The following is a 20,665-nucleotide window of genomic DNA, read 5'->3' on the forward strand; positions in this document are numbered from 1 at the left end:
CTGTGCTGGCTTGGGCATGTCATGAGGATGGCTGATGGGTGGATTCCGAAAGACCTCTTGTATGGAGAATTAGCGCGGGGAAAGCGCCCTAGAGGGAGACCACAGCTGCAATATAAGGATATCTGCAAGAGGGATCTAAAGGTCTTGGAAATGGACATTAACAGCTGGGAAACCTTGACCTCTGATCGTCCAGCTTGGAGGCTAAAGACGCAGCACGGCTTCTCCAATTTGAAGAGACACTTGTTCAGCAGGCTGAGGCAAAGAAGCAGTCCCAGAACCAGCAAAATCTGGACAGGGGACAGACTGTATCTGTCCTCAGTGTGGAAGGGATTGCCACTCTCAAATTGGCCTTTTTAGCCACACCAGATGCTGTTTTAGGACCTCTTTTCAGAGCACGATACCATAGTCTCTTTTGAGATTGAAGGGTGCCAAAGAAGATGGGTTGGGTTTTATTTGTAAAACAAATAGGTTGTGAAATAACAGTCAGAGGTACACTTTTTCCATAGTCCTAGGGAAATGAAACACTGTGACTATATATCTTTAGTTTCTTTTCTTACTGTTAGCATGGGGTAAAATAATTTCACAGTAGATGGTGCTAGAGTTAAGGATAAATTCCTACTGCTTGTATTGCATAAGAGAGTACTGTACCTAATCTGACATTTAGAATCTGATTTTGGGGGGAATGCTATTGTTTAGCAGAAGCAATTTTTTTGCGGGGGGGTTTCTTTTCTAGTCTGCAAAAACATTCCACCATAGTAGAATACAGCAATAAAATCCTCAGGGTTGAATATCAATCTGAACAGTTTATTATTTTATCCCTGTGAAATTAGAGCCAGCATGAAGATCTTTTTTTCAGCTAGTTTTCAATAGTTAAGGACAACAGTGGGGTCAAAACCCTGTTCTCTGATACACAATAAAAAGAGGTGGAGGTTCAATCACATAGTTGTGGTGGACATCTCGACTGTTTTTTTACCAACCTCCTACGAACCCCTTTGTACTTTTGGTTGACTGGTTGAGGTCATGTGGAAAAGGAAAATGGTGGTTTCTGGAAATAGGTCTGTAGATGTAATGGGAAATTGGAATAACTTTTAACAACAGGAGGAAGAGCTATAGCTAAGGCAATGGTCAAATGAAAAAAAAATCTGGGGCAGAAATGTAATTTAAGTAAGTGTCTGAGTCACGACCACCTTAGTTTTCACGAAGATACGGTAAAGGGAGGAAGGGAAGCACATTCAGACTTGCAAGATTCTGTTACCCTAACATTATAATGAAGAAAAATTAGCATTCATAACTCTGGCATCCTAGTCTGGTCTACTTTGAAGCACTGACAAGGGGCCTGAATGCTAAACAGAAGTTGTCACTTATATCCTTGATAGCCTGCATTGCTTTACTGCATTCTGCATTAGGATCTATTTTTTGTTCAATTGTCTTCTATAGTAGTACATTCTCAGTTTCTTAGAGCCAATTCCTTGCCATATGAAACTTCCTTTTTATAGTTTTACCAATTGCTGGTCCACATCTACATACAATTCAAAGTGCTGAACAGTATAAGAAGGAGCCTAGTTTTCAGATGTCGCCCCCCCTTTCCAATCTCCCAAGCCATTGCATGCCTCTCTCCTGTGTCCTTATTTTATCCTCCACATCCTTTTGAATTAGTGAGAGAAAGAAATTAAAAAACAAAAAGATTAATGGGCAAGTCAACATTCAAATAAATTTCAAACGCTTTTATAGCATCTTCTAGAGCAGTGGTCTTCAAACTTGACAGCTTTAAGACTTCAACTCCCAGAATTCCTCCTCCAGTCATGTTAGCTCAGGAATTCTGGGAGTTGAAGTCCGCAAGTCTTAAACTTGCTAAGTTTGAAGACTCTTGGTCTAGAGCAAATAGGTTCTGGAAGGCAGTAGATTTGGGATTGGAAAGGATTCTATGCCTCTTAAATAAAAATCACCAACCCCTTAAGCATGCTTGCATAGAGTTGTTTCCAGTTTTGTTTTGCTTCGTGTTTTTTTTAAGCATCCGCAACTTTTCCTTTGGGCCATTCTGCTGAAATAACAAAAGTCCCACAATTGTACAGTAGCAAACTATTTTGCTAGGCTGTTTGTTATTACTGAGTTAATTGTTTAGTATCAAGTAGAAATTAAATGATTATGATAAAACCCTGAGTAAAGGGACAAATTTAATGACTGTTTAAGATGCCAGTAACACGGTCATGAGGGGCTATTTTATACAATCGTCTAGAGAAAGGGGGGAAAAATATCAGGAGAAAGTGCAAAAGCTCTTGGATGAAATCAGAAAGAAAGACATGGAACTGCAAAAGACACCCATGCTTTTTTTTTTATCTCCCCATCCCGTCTCCTGGTTGGCCCCAGTAAATTATTACGGCGACTTCTTGGGCAGGAGAGGACATGGCCAAAACTCTTTAAGCCATACTATAGTCCCAAGCTGTTGGGTAACGGGCTGCGCGGGAGATGCGCCCGCTCGCCCTGGCCTGGAGTTGCTGTTGGAGGAAAGAGCAGCACTTCCAGCAAGCCAGCCCCTTCGAGAGGCAGCGATCGCAGGTATGAACTTTAAAAGGAGGTGGGGGGGGGGAAGCGGGAGCAACTCCCCCCTCCCCCGAGGGACCCGTTCTGCAGCCAAGATCGGCGGCAGGAGAGCTCAGCCTCCGCCGCTGGGCTGGGCGAGCGGCAGGTCGTGCGGAGAAGCACTCGCTCACTTCCTCCACTTCGCTGCCCGGCCATCGCAACAGGATAGCAGCGCACAGCCATGATTTTGGCACGGCGATGCAGCCTCAGCAGCCTGGTCCTCGTTTTATGCCTAGCGGCCGGTCAAGAGTTGCAAGCTTCCCAGGTAAGGGCTGGGGGGGGGGCGCGGAGGGAAGGGGCTCTTCTCTGTCACACGTCCCTTGTTTTCTACTAGGGGTATAGAACATGATGCCACACTTCGTTTTCTGCATGGAACTGCCAGAGGAGCTTTTTTTCTGTGTGTTTTAAAAGAATTCGAACCTGTCTCCTCTTTTACCTGTTCTTTGCCTTTCTGTTTGTTTGTTCACTTCTTGGTATTTGGTTTTTTTGGGGCCAAGGCAATGAGGCAAATGTAAAAAGTGACTGGCTAGGTTACCTTTTAGTACAGCCCCACTTTCAGGTCAAGCGGGGAAGGGAGCCAGATGCTTCCAGACAAGAGGGAGCCCCAACTCAAGCCCCAGGGTTTCTCAACCTTGGTAGCTTAAAGATGTATGGACGTCAAACTCCCAAAATGCCCCAGCCAGCCAATAACAGAATCACAATGTTGGAAGGGACCTTGGAGGTCCTTGAGTCCAACCCCCTGCTCCATCAGACAAATGGTTGTTCAATCTCTTCATAAAAATCTCCAGCGTTGGAGCAATCACAACTTTTGGAGGCAAGTTATTCCACTGATTAATTGTTCACGTTGCCTGGCAATTTCTCCTTAGTTCTTAGACTGATTCTCTCTCCTTGATTGGTTTCCATCCATTGCTTCATGTTCTGCCTTCAGATGCTTTGGAGAATAGGCTGATCTCTTCTTTATGGCAGCCCTCAGATAACTGCTATCATGTCATCCCTAGTCCTGCTTTTTATTAAACTAGACATACCCAATTCCTGCAGCTGTTCTTCATATGTTTCAGCCTCCAGTCCCCTAATCATCTTTGTTGCTCTTCTCTGCACTCCTTCTAGAGTCTCAACATCTCAATATCATGACGACCAAAACTGGATCCAATGTTTCCATGTGATCTTATCAAGGCATTATAAAGTGGTACTAATACTTCATGTGATCTTGATTCTATTCTCTGTTAATGCAGCTTGGGTCTACATTGGCTCTTTTGGCAGCTGCATCACACTGCTGGCTCATAATTAAGTGATTATCTACTAGCATTCCAAGATCCCTCTCATAGTTACTACTATCGAGCCAGGTACCACCTATTCTATACCTGTGCATTTAATTTTTCTTGCCTAAAGTTACTTTTCTCACCATTGAATTCCATTTTGTTAGATAGGGCCCAGTGTTCAAGTCTGTCAAGATCCTTTTGTATATTGAGCCTATCTTCTGGAGTGTCATGCCAACTTGGTGTTATCTGCAAATTTGATGAGTTCCCCTTCCCCTCATTGAAATTATTGGTGAACTCCCTGCCTGGGAGACCTATTATAGAGGGACGGTGCTAGTTTGTATAACCCGGATTGGATTAAATTGGAAAATAAAAGAGTTTTAACATTAGAAGGTCATGATTTACAAATAGGGTGGCATGCCTTCTTGTGGAATCCGAACACTAAAAGTCACACATATTTTCATAGACACACCCTGTGTAAATCTTTGATAAAAATTTGGTCAAGTATTAGGAGAAATCATTATATTAAAATCCCGACAAGGTTATCAACAATGGAGGCAATGTTTCATTCTAATACAATGGATATTAGTAAAAAGCTTAAATATCAACAAATTTTAGATAATGAAGGAAAACTTAAATTGATCCAAGAATTAGAAGCTCAAGGACTATCTATCGACCATTGGTCCTATCTCCAAGTAGCAATGAGATATGACAAGGTTTCAAAAGAATTTGGATTAGAAATGAAAAATACACAATTGGATAAAATACTTCTGGGTCCAGAAAAAAACATGATATCCAAATTATACAATTATCTATTAGAATATGACCTAGCTGAGGAAATTGTGAAAGGACCAATGATAGCATGGACAAAAAAAATTGGCCATAATATAGATTTAGATAATTAGGAAGAGATTTGGCAAAGGAACCTCACATTAACAAAAGCAGTATCCTATAAAGAACATTTATAAATGTTATATAGATGGCATCTGGCACCCTTTAGATTGGCAAAAATGTATCTAACAGCAAACCCAACCTACTGGAAATGTAAGAGAAACCATGATACCTTCTTCCATCTCTGGTGGAAATGTCCAGAAGTTAAAAAATTCTGAATCAAGATTAAGTCATGGATAGAAGAAATAATCCAGGATTGATTGGAGTGGAAACCTGAATTGTTTCTCCTGGGTATAATTAAAGGGGATTATTCACGTAAAGTAAGGTATCTGATTATTCACATCTTAACAGTGGCACAAATCTCACTGGCATACTGCTGGAAAACACCTAATTTACCGCCTATATATTTCATTATTCAGAAAATATCTGAATGCGCCAAAATGGAAAGGCTTACATTTAAATTAAAAGAGAAAGATGATATAGAATGTTATCAGATCTGGAATAAATTGTATGAGTGGATAGATCGTAAAGAAAAACAATGTATAAAATAAAAAGCAATAAGGACTTTAAGAAATATACTACCATATATAGGTTAAAAGACAGGAAATCATAGAGCACGAGCTTTTATTCCTCTCTCGTTTTGATTAAGCCAAATAAATGATTTATTTATAAAATTATATAGTTGCAATCCAGGAGTAAGAATAGTTTAATACGTTATATATATTATTAATATAGGTATTTTACAAGGGATAGAAAGTAATTGCCACTTAATAATCTAGATGGAATATTTAAATCACTGTCAACTGTAGTAGAAGAAAACATGATTGATTGCACTATAGAATTTGGCGTGATGTTTGTTTGTACAATTTTGTATTTTTTACCTTTGTATTTGTATATTTTAATTGTTTGTATTAAATAAAGTTTTTTTTTAAATTAAAAACAATGAAATCATTGGTGAAGATATTTTCATCCTGATGAAGATATTTTTAAGTTCAGAGTGAGGTCCTTTAAGAAAGGCACAAAACAGAAGTGGTAGAAGATGCAATGATAGACTGGCATCTAAAACAGCAAGTCATAAATTTGATCAATAATATTGATACAATCATTTTTATTTTATTAGGGAAAACATGAAAAGTAGCCTTGCCACCACAGATATCTTAGTTCCATGAATACTAGCCCAGAGGAAGAAATGTGTGCAGCTCCAGACATGCTGGGTTTACAATTAGTTTCACAGTTAAATTGGTATTATCAGGCAGCTAGTTGCAACAGAAATTGTAGTTTTTGTTAGGCTTTGCAGTTCCCTTGTTAGACTAGAAAATAAAATCAAATTTTGCTCACAAATACCTAAACAAATCACTCACGTTACCACATATTTGGTGATTTCAAATCACTTTGCTGGTATACTAAAAGCAAGTTATTCAGTGTAACAAAGTTTACTGTGTTTCAGTATATCGCAACAGTTTAAGTTAAACTTAATCCTTTCACAAAAAGATTTTATAACAATAGACAGTGTGACTTCTGCCTTTCTTGGAATCTGCTGCATACCACACACAATAAGCATCTTGGACAGGAAAAAGCCTTGCTAAGTATTTCCTAAGCCTGGCATAAAATTAAATTCTGCAATTTTAAAAAAAGAAAAGTCCCAATATTAGCTCCCAATATTAGCACTGACTTTTGAGTAATGGTAAAACTAATTCACCAAAAAAAATCTGTTTTATGGCATCTTTATCTGTCTCTTGCCACTAAATCACTTTACACAAGTTCATTAATGCCTGGATGTAATTGTGTGCATGTATGAATATATTTTTTGAATGATAAACATGCAAAAATAAATCTATACATTGTTATTGTAGATGGAAAGGGTAGAACTACAGTTAAGATGCAGTTAGGAATATCGGTACAGAGATTATTAGTTATCATTGCTTTGGGAACAATGCAGCCTCTTAACATGAAAGGGCTTTCTTGGCTGCTTTCGCTGCACATATCTCAAGGCCAAAGTACACAGGAATGAACATCTTGGTCCAGGACAGAAATGAAAAATTGTGCAGTGATAGTAGCTGTTCAGTGGAATTCAGCCTTATGTCCTTGCATTTAATTGGCTGGCCAGTCAATGATGACAAGTTTTCTAAAATGTCATTCAAAAAGGCTTCTGCATTTTCCAGCTGATCATTATAACATCCAAAGTAGAAGTCTGCTCATTCCTGTTTCTTCATGAGGCTCTCAGGATTCAGTAGATCCTGATTTTGACCTGAACTATCCAGAAAGTTCAATCAAAGGTTCGGTTTTTGGCTGTCCTACTCCCTTTTTCAGGAGTCAGTTCACTGTCAGCTTCTCCAGCCTGATCTCCGCTGTAGACTGCAACTCCTAGAATTCTCATTTTGCATTTTACTGGCTCTGTGGCAGAAAATTCTGGGATTCATCTCAACACAGCTGGAGAGTGTTGACCAGATTGACTCAGGCTGCCTTAAGGACAAGACACATGAGGACAAGATAGTTCCAAGGATCTATTATTGTCTGCCTGGGATATTAATGAGTCAAGTGGAAACCTAACAAAACTTCATTTTCTATATATAGAAATGACAATTGTACCTTGTCTATCCTATTGTTTCTTGCCAGTTTCAGTTAGAACAAATTATATTCTGTTATATAACCCCAGAGAAATTGTGTAGGACAGCGACCCCTAGTCTTTTGGACACCGGGGACTGGGGGAACATGGTTTTGCACGCCACCTAGATCCTGCACATGTGTAGATGAAGTTTAATTTGCTTGCATGGCCCAGTTCCTAATGGAACATGGACAAAGGCATTTCAAATGTATATTGGAAATGTGAACAACAAAAAGGAATATTTTATCATGCTTAGTAGACATGTAAACAAGCTAGGAAATTTTGGATTCAAATATATACTGTACATTAATTTAGAGGATTTTAAAAATTGCTCTACAACTGAGATCAACTGTCTTTCTCTTCAGGCAAATAGTTGGGGGAAAAGTAATGAAACTTTATTTTTGTATATGATAACACCAGCCAGATTATTGAGTGCACAAAGATAGAAAGACCTACTACAGAGGAATGATTGGTGCAGATGATGGAACTTGCTGAGAGGGCCAAAATAATTTCTTTATCAGAGACAAAATCTATATTTATTGATGACTGGAAACTCCTTGTGAACTATGCATAAAAGATAACACATTCTTATGATTTATGGTTTTGATAATTAGACAGGATAGAATATGGAAAGAAGAGAGTCAGGAATTTTAGAGAAAGAAGTAAGTTTATAATTTTGTTTATAGCAGCTATGAAGAAGATTGGAAGCTACTTCTTTGTGTCCTTTTTCTTTATTTATTTTTCTATTTTTTTTTATTTCATTCTTGCACTTGCAAGTTTTATATTTTATTTTATTTTTGCTTATTTTATGTTAGTGGTTTTAATCTTTGTTTTAAATTTTTTTTAGTAAAATTATTTTTGTAAAATTACATTCTATTCTATTATGTAGCAGTGCTAAACAAAATATCATAAAACATTTGTGTCTACAGCAGTATTCTTTTGACACAATGAATATCTGACACATTGGTGAGTACACTGTTGTGTGTGTGTTCATTAAGAAATGCCCAATATTACTTTTTCAGGCTAATATCATTGCTCAATTATGATTTTCCTACAATGGTATTGGCAACTTGTTCTACTTGCAAGAAATTAAAAGGCTACTTTTTGTCTCTTTAAGGAAATGCAGGATATAAATAATCTAGAGAAAACATTAGAATACATCATTTTCCATATCTGTCGAATGTTATGGTTTGCAAATGTGACATTTTTACATGCATCAATCTGTGATTTTTTTCTTTCCCCCACCCCCCATAGAACTGCATGACAAAACATCAAGTTCTGGCTACCATCCGCCAAATGCAGCAGTTTCTCAAAGGCCAGGAAACACGGTTTGTTGAAGGACTACGCATCATGAAACACCGACTCACAAATCTGCAGAACACTGTGACTAAAGCTATCCCAGACCTACAAACTGGTAAAAGGAATACAGAGCTTCAGAGGATGGGGGCAGGAACTTTGTTCAGATTGAGCTCATGGACCAAAATGAAATTATAGGATAAGGAAACACACTCTTGGCATCCTACATCTATGACTCATGCTTTCCTAAAGCAGCCACTTCACACTTTGGCTGGCCACACAAAACACAAAAACCTAGTTAGCTAATGTGTAGGTTGGTGTGGAAAATCAGACAATGGGGTTTGTTTATGATTCAGCAGGTTGCATAATTCAAGGCAAATTAATTCTGGATTAGTATAGGATATAATTACAACTTTCTACTTTTTGTAATAATAGTGCAGAAAACAGTGCCCAGTCCTCTACTCAGACTTCTGGCTGTGCTGTGCTGTCTAGGAACTATAGTTAAAATTGTCTGAAAGGTATCAGATTGAACAGTGCTGAATTATGATCACTTTGGATTTGCTGTCAAAATCTTCTGTGTGAGATCTCTACATGCTGTCATGGTTCCAAGTAATGATCTCAATCAGTTCAAGACTCTGAGGCTGTAGCTTTCCTCCTATTGGGTACATCATATCGGCACGTTCAGGTGTGAATCCAACTCTAAATATCTCCTGCTGTTTGGTATAATTAAAAGAATAGATATTCCCCACCCACCCCCAGTGTCACAGATCATGTTGACCAACCAGGTAAGCAGCAGGCTTCTCAGCTGCTCCCTCCGGCTGTAACGAGCTCTCATTGAGATGACCTTGGTTCCCATGAGCCCTATCGCTGTTATGTCTGGCACATTAGAAGAAAACATTCCATACTCCATTGGTCCCCCACCCCCCATATGTACGGCAACTAAGAAACAAAGAAAAAGAGAATATAGTTTCAGCTAAAATCATTTCCAGAGTTGACACATGCATGGAAACATATTACAAAAGAAACAAGGGACCTAAATAATTAATCAAAAGAATTTGAGCTACAGCAAGACTTATAAGCCCTTCACTCTTGACAAGGGAGACTACCCTCCTGCTTTACTGCAAGATTTGCTCATCCATACAGATAGGTAGCAATAGGAGGAGAAAATCATTTTGCTTCCTCAAACAATATTGATCTAGCCAGGGATATCTCAGAACATTCTTCAAAGGCAATTCTCAGTCATATGAGATTATACAAAGCCACATTCTTCTGAAAACAACAGGGAGCAATGCTGCAGTGTCTATTTCTTTGCACTTATATATCGGGTAAGGGAAAAACAGCCTCCCCATCACCCACAAATCCATTCCTGACCAAGTAGCATACTACTGGAACCCCTCACAGAGTATGCAAAATGAACCTATTCAGTGGTACAGTTCCACAATTAAAATAATTGACCAACTAGTAGCTATTCACCAGCCATTCCTTTTTAAGCCAGTCATTTTATCCTTCAGTGTAGGGCAATAGTGCCATTGTCGGGAGCATAGGATTCTCATTGAACTTTCAGTGGAATCTTTAAAGCAGCAGACCAAGATCTGAGAAAACCTTTGTCTCTAGCCACACACAATAGTTATATTCCTGGTTAATTGAAGCATGATTTTTTCCAGATTTCTTCAATGTCCAATGAGGATAACCTATATAGATTTGTAATGTATGATATCAACTCCAAATATTCCCTGGGCAGCACAGTCATTCAGGAAGGTAACAGATTGGAAGGGCGCTCAGAGTGGAGACAATATATTTATTGAATTAACCCAATGGTATATGCAAAACACTGAACCACCACAGACAAATCACTTGACCCGAGTTCACGCAACACACTGGGCTAAAATGTGAGCTAACTATGATGTTTGGAAATCATGAGTTGAATGTTTCTGGGGGATGCATAGTTTAATGATCTGTTCATAATTAAATTATGCAAAGTTTTAATGATATGGATATTTTGAGTACTCCTAAATTAATCAATTTACAGTAAATGAATTTGAGATTAGAAAGGCATGGTATGACTTGGGAGAAAGGTGATGTTTGAGTTGCATTTTAAGATTATTAAATCTCATGTACACACAGATCTCATGTGGTTAGAGATCTCTGAATGTTTGTGTTATTCTTTCTGAGACCTACTAACTTTCTCTGTCTTCTGTCAAACTCTGCTTGCAGTGTTCTGTCCTAAATTGGAAGCTCCCGCGAATGGCAAAAAATTTGGCACAAAAAATTTGGTGGATCATGAAGTCCATTTCACCTGTGATCCTGGATTTCAGCTTGTTGGTTCCAATTCTCGAATGTGTCAGCCAAATGGCAGCTGGACTGGAGAAGTTGCACACTGCAAAGGTATTGCCTTTCTATTTCTTGGCTGGGGCACAGAAACCTCCCATCTATTTGTCAGAACAAATTTCTCTATGCGTAGCTAGAAGAATGCCATTGTAGCAATCGTGCCTATATAAAAAGTTGACCTAGGGCAGGGGTGTCAAACTCGTGTCATCGCAGCATCAACACCTGACATATCATGACTTTTTTCCCCTTCACTAAAGCAGGCATGGGTGTGGCCAGCGCATGACACATGCTGCCCATGGGCCACGAGTTTGACAGCCCTGACATAGAGGAATATCCTAAATGGAGATAAATCAAGATAATATTCAAACTGCATACAAACAACTGATGCAACACTTTACATGTTCTCCTTATGTTAATAGTAGTCTGGTAGTGGGTGGTGGGAACCTGATCTGCAGCTTTAGTAGGATATTAGAGAACAGGAGGGAGAAATTAAACTTATTTTAATTTCAGAATAAGGAATAGCTTAATGGCATCATTGAAAGCATCCCGAGAAAGCTGATCCAATAGCATACATTACAATGAACTATTCCATATATTCCCCCGGGTAGTTCTATTAGTTTATTCTTTAATTTTGGCAACACTGTTCACCTTTAACCATTGTTTCCCCCCAGATCCTATATCCAATCAACTGGGAGAACATCCATATACTATTTCATCCAATGATGGGTTTCAAATTTTTTTTACTATCGGTTCTGTGGGCGTGGCTTGGTGGGTGTGGCAGGGGAAGGATACTGTAAAATCTCCAGTCAGAGGTGGTATTCACAGGTTCTCCGAACTACTCAAAATTTCCGCTACTGGTTCTCCAGAACTGGTCAGAGCCTGCTGAAAACCACCTCTGATTTCACCCTAACTTGTGTTAGTCAAACATGAGAGGGTGTAATTTATACAAGTATAAATCTGTTTCATCCCAGGATGGCAAGAAATGAGTGAAAAAAGACATTTGCTAAATAAGGCTATTATAACTGTTAATAGGTGCTTTTGCCAGTCTAACCTAATATCAGACATAAGTGTATTTCTAATTACGTCTTGGGATACCACTTATTTAAATAAATTAGCATTACATAAACTCTAGAGCCACAATTATGAAACTCCCGATAGCAATTCCTCATTAATTTAATGTTATGTTTATACTTAAAACCTACAATTCTGCTTCTGGTCGTTCCCTTATGTAGTTAAGGGGAATAAAATGCTATAAGCTTTGGTTTCTAGATGCTTTCTTCTTTCTTTCCTTGCTGCTTAGCTTTTGACAAATGTCTATTATCCAGATGCAGTTTTTTCCCTTTCTTTTGTTTGCAAGCCAGAAAAAAAAATCGTAATTTCTTAAATTACTGTCTGTCAGACTGCCATTAAAATGCAGATGTTAAAAAAGGGAAACTGGATTTTCAGACTGGTATTAAAATGTTATTTGAAACCCCTGGAATCTGGTGGGTTTTTTTTAAATCAAATCTTTTCAGATTTGCGCAAAAACCAAATAAAGTTTCACAACAAAAATGAAACATTCTAACTAAGACAAGTTAAACCATTAAAAAAAAGAGGAAAGAGTACCAGGGGCATTTTTTACAGATACATAATAGAAAAGAAGACGGAGTACGAATATAATTGTCAAAAATCTTCTGAACTGTTGCTCACCTGCCTTTGTGTTGGAGCTACAGAATCTCAAGCCTCTTTGCATAATTTTCTTCCAATGTTCCATTGGGTTGGAATAATATAGATAGACTTTGCTATTATTGGAATTTTTCCCTTCCTGTCAGCTTAGGAAAGGCTTTGCTCCTCTATCTTAAAATGACATAACCTCTGAACAAAACAGAGGAATTTGGAGAATTCTGAGATTTTGGAAAAATTGTGGGCTGTCAGACTCCTGAACGGAAAATAGCTACATGTCAACATAGTTTGATAGACTTGCGGGGCCAGCATATTGTGCAACAAGTTCACATGGTGCAATAAGATTGTGTGTTTGTACACATTTTAAAAACAGAGGAAAAATATTTAGACTGCTCCAAATTAGAGACAGTGTTTATGGCTTCTGTAGATAATGAAAAAAAGAATGGAACAGCAGTTTACATTAAAGAAGAGATAAAAGCTAAATTAACATTTGCTGACCCTAAAGGAAGAGTTCTGGCAATAGAAATATAGATAAACTTCAAAAAAATTCTATTGGTGGTAATTTACGCCCCTAGTGCCAATCAGAAAGAATTCTATAAAGCTCTATATGCTAAAATCATTGAACTGGAAAGGAAAACTATTATAGGGGACTTTAACATGGTAGCAGATTATCAAAAAGACTATAATGGAGAAACAAGAAGGGAAGGGAAAAAAAGAAGAGAACTATCTAAAATATGTGCAGAAATGATTAAAGAATTAAATTTAATAGACGTATGGAGAAAATTAAACCCAGATAAGAGACAATTTACCTTCTACTCAATAATTATAATTATAATAAGCTATTACAACAAACAAAAAAAGACTTAGAATTATGGACAAAAATGAAATTGTCATTGCTAGGAAGAATAGCAGCCATAAAAATGTCTGTATTACCAAAATTTCTATACCTATTCCAAACCATTCCAGTTAAACTAGAAAGGACCTTTGTTGATAATCTTAATAAAATGACAACAAAATTTATTTGGCAGGGTAAAAAACCCAGAATAAAAATGAAACTACTATAGGACACAGGATCCACTAAACAAAAATATTTCCACAGACCTCTGATCAGAGATTCGCTGATATACAATTGGATCAAAGTTAAAAAGAAACACTATATAAAAATCCCAATCTGGATATCCACAATGGAAGCGATGACCTACCCAAATAATTTAGACCTGAACAAAGTGTTAAAGTATAAAGACTTATTGGATATTCACGGAAATTTAAAAACAATACAGGAGCTCCAAGAACAAGAGCTACGGGTAGACTGGTGGGCTTATTTCCAAATACAAAGCCGATATAAAAAGGACATAAACGAGTACGGAATATACCTGAAACCAAAACAATTAGACAAAATTTTATTAAGCCCAGATAAAAAAAAATTACCCAAATTTACAAATATCTCCTGGAAGTAGAATTAGAAGTAGTAGTGAAAGGATGTATGATCACATGGGATCAAAATATTGGTCACAACATTAAGTTATCAGACTGGGAGACTGTATGGAATAGAAATCACAAATTAACAAAATCAGTAGCATACAAAGAAAATGCATATAAAATTTGATTGATATGAAAATTCTTAGAAAAAAATCCAGAAGGAAAGGTATAGGTTTGTTTGGTTGTCTGCTTTATTTCTCTGAAACAACTTTATTTCTCAGATGAAAAAACTTTTTAAGTGCAAATTGTACATGATCAGAAAAATAGGGTCTGTCTACCCACCTCAAAGAATTAAAACTAAAAAAAGAGGGGAAGGAATGGGGGAAAACCATTACAAGCATCCATTTCTTAAAGTTATTTTTTTTAATAATGACCATGGGAACTGAAATTGTTTTCAGACAAGAAAGAAGGAAGAGCCAGATGCAGCCATTTTTTTAAGACAGAATGATCCTGCTTAGGGTCCCCACCCAAAGTTAATCCACATATCTTTCTTGGCACTTCCAGTTGTCACAGTATGCTATTGGACTGCCCCCTCCCCCAAATGCTGGAAAAGAATGACTGGAATCTCAAACAGGAGTTGAGCTAGAAAGGCATTTCCCAATGCAGAGTTTTGATAAAGTCCCTCTTCTGTCCTTTTGAGATGCAGTCTTTCCTTCCTTTCATCTCAAGCACTATCCTAGTGTAAAGGGCGTGTCAGGTTAAGGATGGATGAGATGAACTTCCATTTATATCCATACATGTGCCCAATATGATGGAAGAGGAGGAGGAATTAGCTTGCCTTTTTTGTTATTGTTGTTTTGCTCTATTTTGTTTAAATTTTCACACGCTCCTTCTTAGTGAGATTAAATTTTTCAGGCCCCTGCACAGCCCCAGCTATTTGTTTAAAGGAATTCCTTTCTCATTGTGCAAAATGCTAATGCACCATTGAACCTGTGCCTAAGCTACTGTGAGAAGGCTGCTTGCACAGCCCTCCATTGTGACCGAAGATATGGAAATGTTGCCTTTAAACAGCTGTGACCCACAGCGTTAGCTCCTTATTTCTATTCAGAAGCTAGGAACAAATGAAGACAGCACTCCATATAATCTACATAGATTTTTGTTGTTGTTGTACGGTGACTCTTGGGTTATGCAAAAAGGAGTTGGTGGCTGCTTTGTGGGCAAGAAATGTTGCTTTTGAAACCACCTTAAAGCATTTTTTATACTGCAGCCTTCAGTACCTGCTTGCTTCCCCAGGGAGCCAGATGAGAAGTTCAGCTCATTGGAAGTTTCAGTGGTGTGTGGAACAAGAGTGGGTTAGTTAAACCTCTTGAGAGTGATTATTCAATAACTTCATGGTTTGAAGACCTCTGATTATTTAGAATATTCTAATAATAATAGTTGGGCGTTTAGCAGATGCAAAGCTACAGCCATCCTACAAAGGCCTATTTCCTCAAGAAATTCCACACCACACTCATTATTTCAATACATAACAAACTCAGGAAGGGTGAAAGGAATGGAGGAGCTGTCTGGCTTGCTCTTTCTCTCTTTCAGAGAAAGGAATTCAGTGGGTCTTTGCTCCTTCTTGTAAGATAGTGCCTTCAAAAATTAAATGCAGGCTTTTTCCTGCAATTATAGAAGAAAATGAGGGATCACACCAGCAGTTGTGCTATGGTTCTTTCAATGGTATTTTTTAGAAAAATACCACTATTCTGGAGATGGTCTTTTGATCCCACTTTCAGTCTCAAGACATAGGTTGAGGTTTCCACTTTGACTGATGCCAGCAGGACATGATTTTGGGTTTAGATGCCAAGGCCAAGGGGCTGTCTTAGCAGAATGAGCTAGAGATTCCCTCTCTTCCATGTACAATTAGCCTTGATGATTTTGAGGTAAAGTCATAAATATTGCCATTCAAAGCACAGAAACCTCTGTGAGTCTTTGAAGTTCAAGATCCAGAATGATTCCCTCAGTGAAGAGAAAAGATACCCATGCTAGAGTTGATGGAACACTCACTCTGTTGAAGATGGTAAGAAGTTCCTAAAACTACAACTCACTCCTTCACACCTTTTATGAATTTGTTCAAATGCACATGTGTAAAAACCAATCGAGGGACTACATTATCTCTTCATATCAAGTGATTTTGCTTGTCATCCAAGGACAAGTGATTGTTTTCTGTAGCAAAATTTTATATGCTTACACAATGCAGCTTGTGAGCTGAAAGAGGCAAACTTTCTAAGTATGTAATTTCTTTCTTTAACCAGATATTAGTCTGTGCACAAATCACCAGTGCCAGAATGGAGGAACATGTACAGAGACAGGTGACCAGGTTCAATGCATTTGTTCACAGGGATGGACCGGCCCCAATTGCCAGTATCAAACACAGACAGGTTTGTATTTTGCTGAGGGTGGTGGTGGGGTTTAAATATGGTGGAATTGAAATGTTTCACTCCTCCTTTATGCATCAAGGCAAGATGGTTAGCTCAAGTCATAATTACCTGTTTAAATTAGGGTTTGCTGTAAACTGTATACTTGCAATTTCCTCCAGTTTTGCAAAAAGCAGAAGAAAATCTGAATGTATTTTAGAAGGGGAAAAAACACTTTTTGCATAAATATGAAAACTATTCTAAGAAAAAGGAAAGAGAAATTGTATAAATGGAGATTATGTCAAGAGGAGGAACAATTTTTGTTACATTAATATCCTGCATTTCTTCAAGAGCTAGATATAAAGTTTTGTTCTTGAGATTTTCTCTACAAGAAGATAGAAAATAACTGGACCAATTTCCCCCAGCAAACTTTTACCCTGGTCTCCCCAATATTAGTCCAACACCTTAACTCCACACTGGACCTGATTCTTAGGTTTTTCTTTTTTAAAATTATTTTTTATTGAAAAATTTTACACAATAAGAAAAACAGTTTTAAGACAGAGAAAAAATAGTGAATAAAGGGAAAAGAAAAAGAAAAAATGTTTTTAGCAAAAAGTATATAAAACTAGAGCAAATCCCACTTTCACTGATGATGTTACTTAGTTTGGTAATAAAATGTCTTCAAGAAAACCAAGTTCAGAGAACACCAAGGACACTACAGGTCAACCCTGAGCTACAATTTTCTTCTATCGGTAATTTCTTCCTACTCATTTTTCAGTACCTCCAGCATGGAGCATAACAAATGACCCAGCTTTCAGTCGCAAGCCGCGCTGTGCCCAATTAGATCGAATGCAACACTGCAGCTGTGAAGCGGGCTTCCATATGAGTGGCACCACAGAAAACAGTGTTTGCCAGGGTAAGAGATCATTTGAACGATACACCTGAACAGAAAAGTTGATGAGCTGTTCCTGCTTCCAGATCAGTTTAATCCCAGTTTCAACATCAAAGTCTACTATTGGTAGTACTAGTATTTTATCTCTATTTCACACCTTGGGTTAGTCCTGACCAGGAAACCAACATCATTACAGCCACAACATGTCATTTGGATTGTTAACATCTGGTTGCTCTTACAATTTCCATCAACTCAGTTTTGCTCCAATTTTTAAAAGCAATAGCTAATGATTAAATCATGGTTACACTTATCTCTCCTCCCTCTCCCATACATACGTACATACATATCACAATCCATGCTGTACATGTATTTAAAACAATATACTGTAAACTGCATTATCTTTGATATCAGTCACACTTATATTCCAGGAACATTTCTCACTCTCTTTGCTTGCTCAGCCACATTGTGATGCATTTTGTTCCTGCAGGAATGTCATGTCAGTTTCTTTCCTGGCAGATGTGAATGAATGTGAAATTTACAAGCTGGAGGGAGTTCCTCGTCTGTGTATGCATGCTTGCATCAATACTCCTGGCTCGTACCACTGCTCCTGCCCCCCTGGATACAAGCTCTTCAATGATGGGAAAAATTGTGAAGGTGACATAGAGATTTCCTTTTTACTAAACATGGAACAGGTGGCATTTTATAGAACTACATAACTTTCCTCCCCAAACGCAGGCTTCAAGCATGTCATGCCGCAAATATGAAACGAGTATGTTAGAATTTGCATCCATAGCTCATCATTATTGCTTTCTTTTGCTTTGGTGTAAAACCTGTTTACTACTGGCAAATTATCCTTTATAGTTTAACGTTTCATAGGACCCGAGCTAATACAGGTAATCTTTGACTCGTGACCCCAGTTGAACCCCAAATTTTCCATTGCTAAGCAAAGCAGTCGTGAAAGTGACCTTTGCCCCATTTTACTACCTTCTTGGCCGCAGTTGTTAAGAAAATCACTGCAGTTGTTAAGTGAATCTAGCTTTCCCTCATTTTGTAGGCCATTTTTGTAGACAGCCTGATATACCTCATCCCTTTTAATAAAAATAATTTCCTCCACTCTTTATGGGGCCACTGCCATCTCTGTGTCCTTCCCATATCTTGAATGTCAGTGATGACATTTTGCAGTCCTGCCGTATATGTAATACTGAACAGGTATGATTGCAATGCCAGATACCACTTGGTTAACTGGGAATTTGTATCATCTGCAGGTTGGTGGTTGTGGTCAGTTATCACAGTGAATTTCCAACCCCAGATGCACATACGTGGAGCACTGATTGCCCATTTCAGTGCACATGCTTTATTTTCAATGCTGCTACAATTTTGTTCCCTTGGGAGGAGTTTCTTTGTGAGGTGTGTCACTAGGTGATCCATCCCTTCATGGTTTCAAATAAGCACTGTGCCTAGGTTAGCTGCATCTATCTATATAAATGGTTGGGAGAAATCTGGCCCTTTTAACATTGGCTTACTACATAATGCATCTTTTATTTTCTTAACTGCCTCCTGGCATTCTTAAGACCATTCTACCTTGGAGGGTTCTGTTTTTCTCATTTGGTTGGTTAGGGGTCAAGCAGAAGTAGAAAAATGAGAGATAAATCTTGGTAATATCCCACCAAATCCAGGAAAGATTAAACATCTTTCTTTGCTTTGGAGGCTTCTATCTGTTTCAAGATTTTCATCTTTTCCTTTTCAGTATTTTTCTTCCTTATCAACCATTGTATCCGGTTTCCTGATATCCCAGATCAAAATGGCATATTTTTAAACTGAACAAGACCCTGCAGAGTAGCAAACTGCCTTCCCTTTGGAGTGCTGATCCAGTGGAATTTGTCAATATCCTTTGGTTAAAACCAGAGAGGACAAATACTTGGCCCCACACAGGCCATCCACAACTCATCCATTCTTGGCATTAAGTACCCATCAAAGTTTATTTGCCTAAAGTCTACACAAAACTATATGTCCCTATTTGGCTTTGGGATCAATGACAATACCAGTTGCTTAGATGGTTCTGTTATGTGCATCTGGAGTATCTTTTCTATTTCATTTTGTAATACACCTTTCAACTGTTCAGGAATTCTATAGGGACATTGTAATGTTTCACCTGCTTTATGCCTAACTAAGATCGTTATACTCAGTTGCATGGTAAACATACATTTACTCCCTTCTAATGTTTTTTAAAATCTTTTTTGAGTATCCCCAGATCCAACTGGATATGTATATTTATATGAAACGGTTGCAGTATTGCAGCCTAAACTTGATCCAAACAATTCTGGATGCCTTTTCTTTAGCACCAGAAAAGCTATCTCAGATTCAACTGTTTTGTGCAATTTGTGAGGAGGTTGTGGCATGGTACATTCTGTTTTTCTTGTCTTCCAATTCTGTGTCATAATTTAATGGCTCTGTTCTTTTTTTTTATTATGTAGTGACTCTGCCACTTAGCCTGTAGTGTGCATTAATAGGCAGTAGTAACAGGACTTGGTCTCCTATGTTAATCACTTCACCATTAAACCTTTATCGTAATGTCTTTTTGGCTTTCTTTGGCTGTTATCTAAATGTTCTTGGGCAATGTGTCCTCTAACTTATTCCTCTGCATTAGGATATATTCAAGTAGATTTTTATGATACCTAGAAAATATCTAGAAACATGAGCTTATCCCTGTACAGTAACTGTTCTTTTTCTTGGAATCTGGGTGTGGTTTCCTTGTTTTCCTCCTCTTCTGCTATTAACCAACAATGTTTTAATATTGTAACTATCTTTTGCAAGGGTCCTAAGTGAATTTCCCATTTAGAGGTCTCTCTATCCCTATGGGTTCACCCTTGTTTTGTCAGCCTTTTGTAAAGCTTTCTCTTTCCTAGGATATCTCACTTCTATTAATTCAGTATGGCTAGGAAGAATCCCAAATTCTTTCCCTTCTTGCTTTTGCTCCATTCTCATCTTTGCCTTGGACTGGGTCCTTGTAGTTACTCCCAGTATCTTAGCCTTCTTCTTGAATCCTTTTCTCTGAGTCCAACCTTAAGTGGAAAATCAGTTCCAAACACTAGGTTTCACAGATAACTCCTACCATCTTTTCATGGTCCTTTCCCTGTGGCCTGTGCTTTAACTAATGTTTCTTTAACTAATGTGATCATCTCAGTTTGCCCAAACTCCATTGTAAGAGGCTCTTTCCCCAGAGATGCTGCTCAATGATTTAGCAATGTTCATCTACTCCACAGTATCTACTAAGCCTGTCACAGTAAATCTATTAACTTTTGCTGGGACCTTCTTAATTCTTCCCAGTGATGTTTGC

The 20,665-nt window shown here is 38.0% G+C and overlaps 1 protein-coding gene across 2 annotated transcripts in view; it reads left to right on the top strand.

Moving 5' to 3' along the window:
- The first annotated feature begins 2,630 nt into the window (after positions 1-2,630).
- The window catches only part of FBLN7 (fibulin 7), a 29,450-nt gene continuing 11,415 nt past the window's right edge, over positions 2,631-20,665 (top strand). The window contains exons 1-7 of one of the 2 annotated variants that reach the window (XM_087931616.1): positions 2,684-2,845; positions 3,639-3,923; positions 8,587-8,746; positions 10,843-11,013; positions 16,335-16,460; positions 17,215-17,352; positions 17,845-17,982. In XM_087931616.1, the coding sequence (XP_087787742.1) occupies positions 8,593-8,746; positions 10,843-11,013; positions 16,335-16,460; positions 17,215-17,352; positions 17,845-17,982 (727 nt within the window). In that variant the 5' untranslated portion in view covers positions 2,684-2,845; positions 3,639-3,923; positions 8,587-8,592. Of the gene's footprint in view, positions 2,846-3,638; positions 3,924-8,586; positions 8,747-10,842; positions 11,014-16,334; positions 16,461-17,214; positions 17,353-17,844; positions 17,983-20,665 lie in introns of both variants that reach the window. The other variant, XM_026695926.2, reaches the window with a different exon arrangement.

The sequence above is a fragment of the Pseudonaja textilis genome, chromosome 1 (assembly GCF_049901715.1).
Source record: "Pseudonaja textilis isolate UNSWEBS1 chromosome 1, rPseTex1.2, whole genome shotgun sequence".
NCBI classification, from domain to species: Eukaryota; Metazoa; Chordata; class Lepidosauria; order Squamata; family Elapidae; genus Pseudonaja; species Pseudonaja textilis.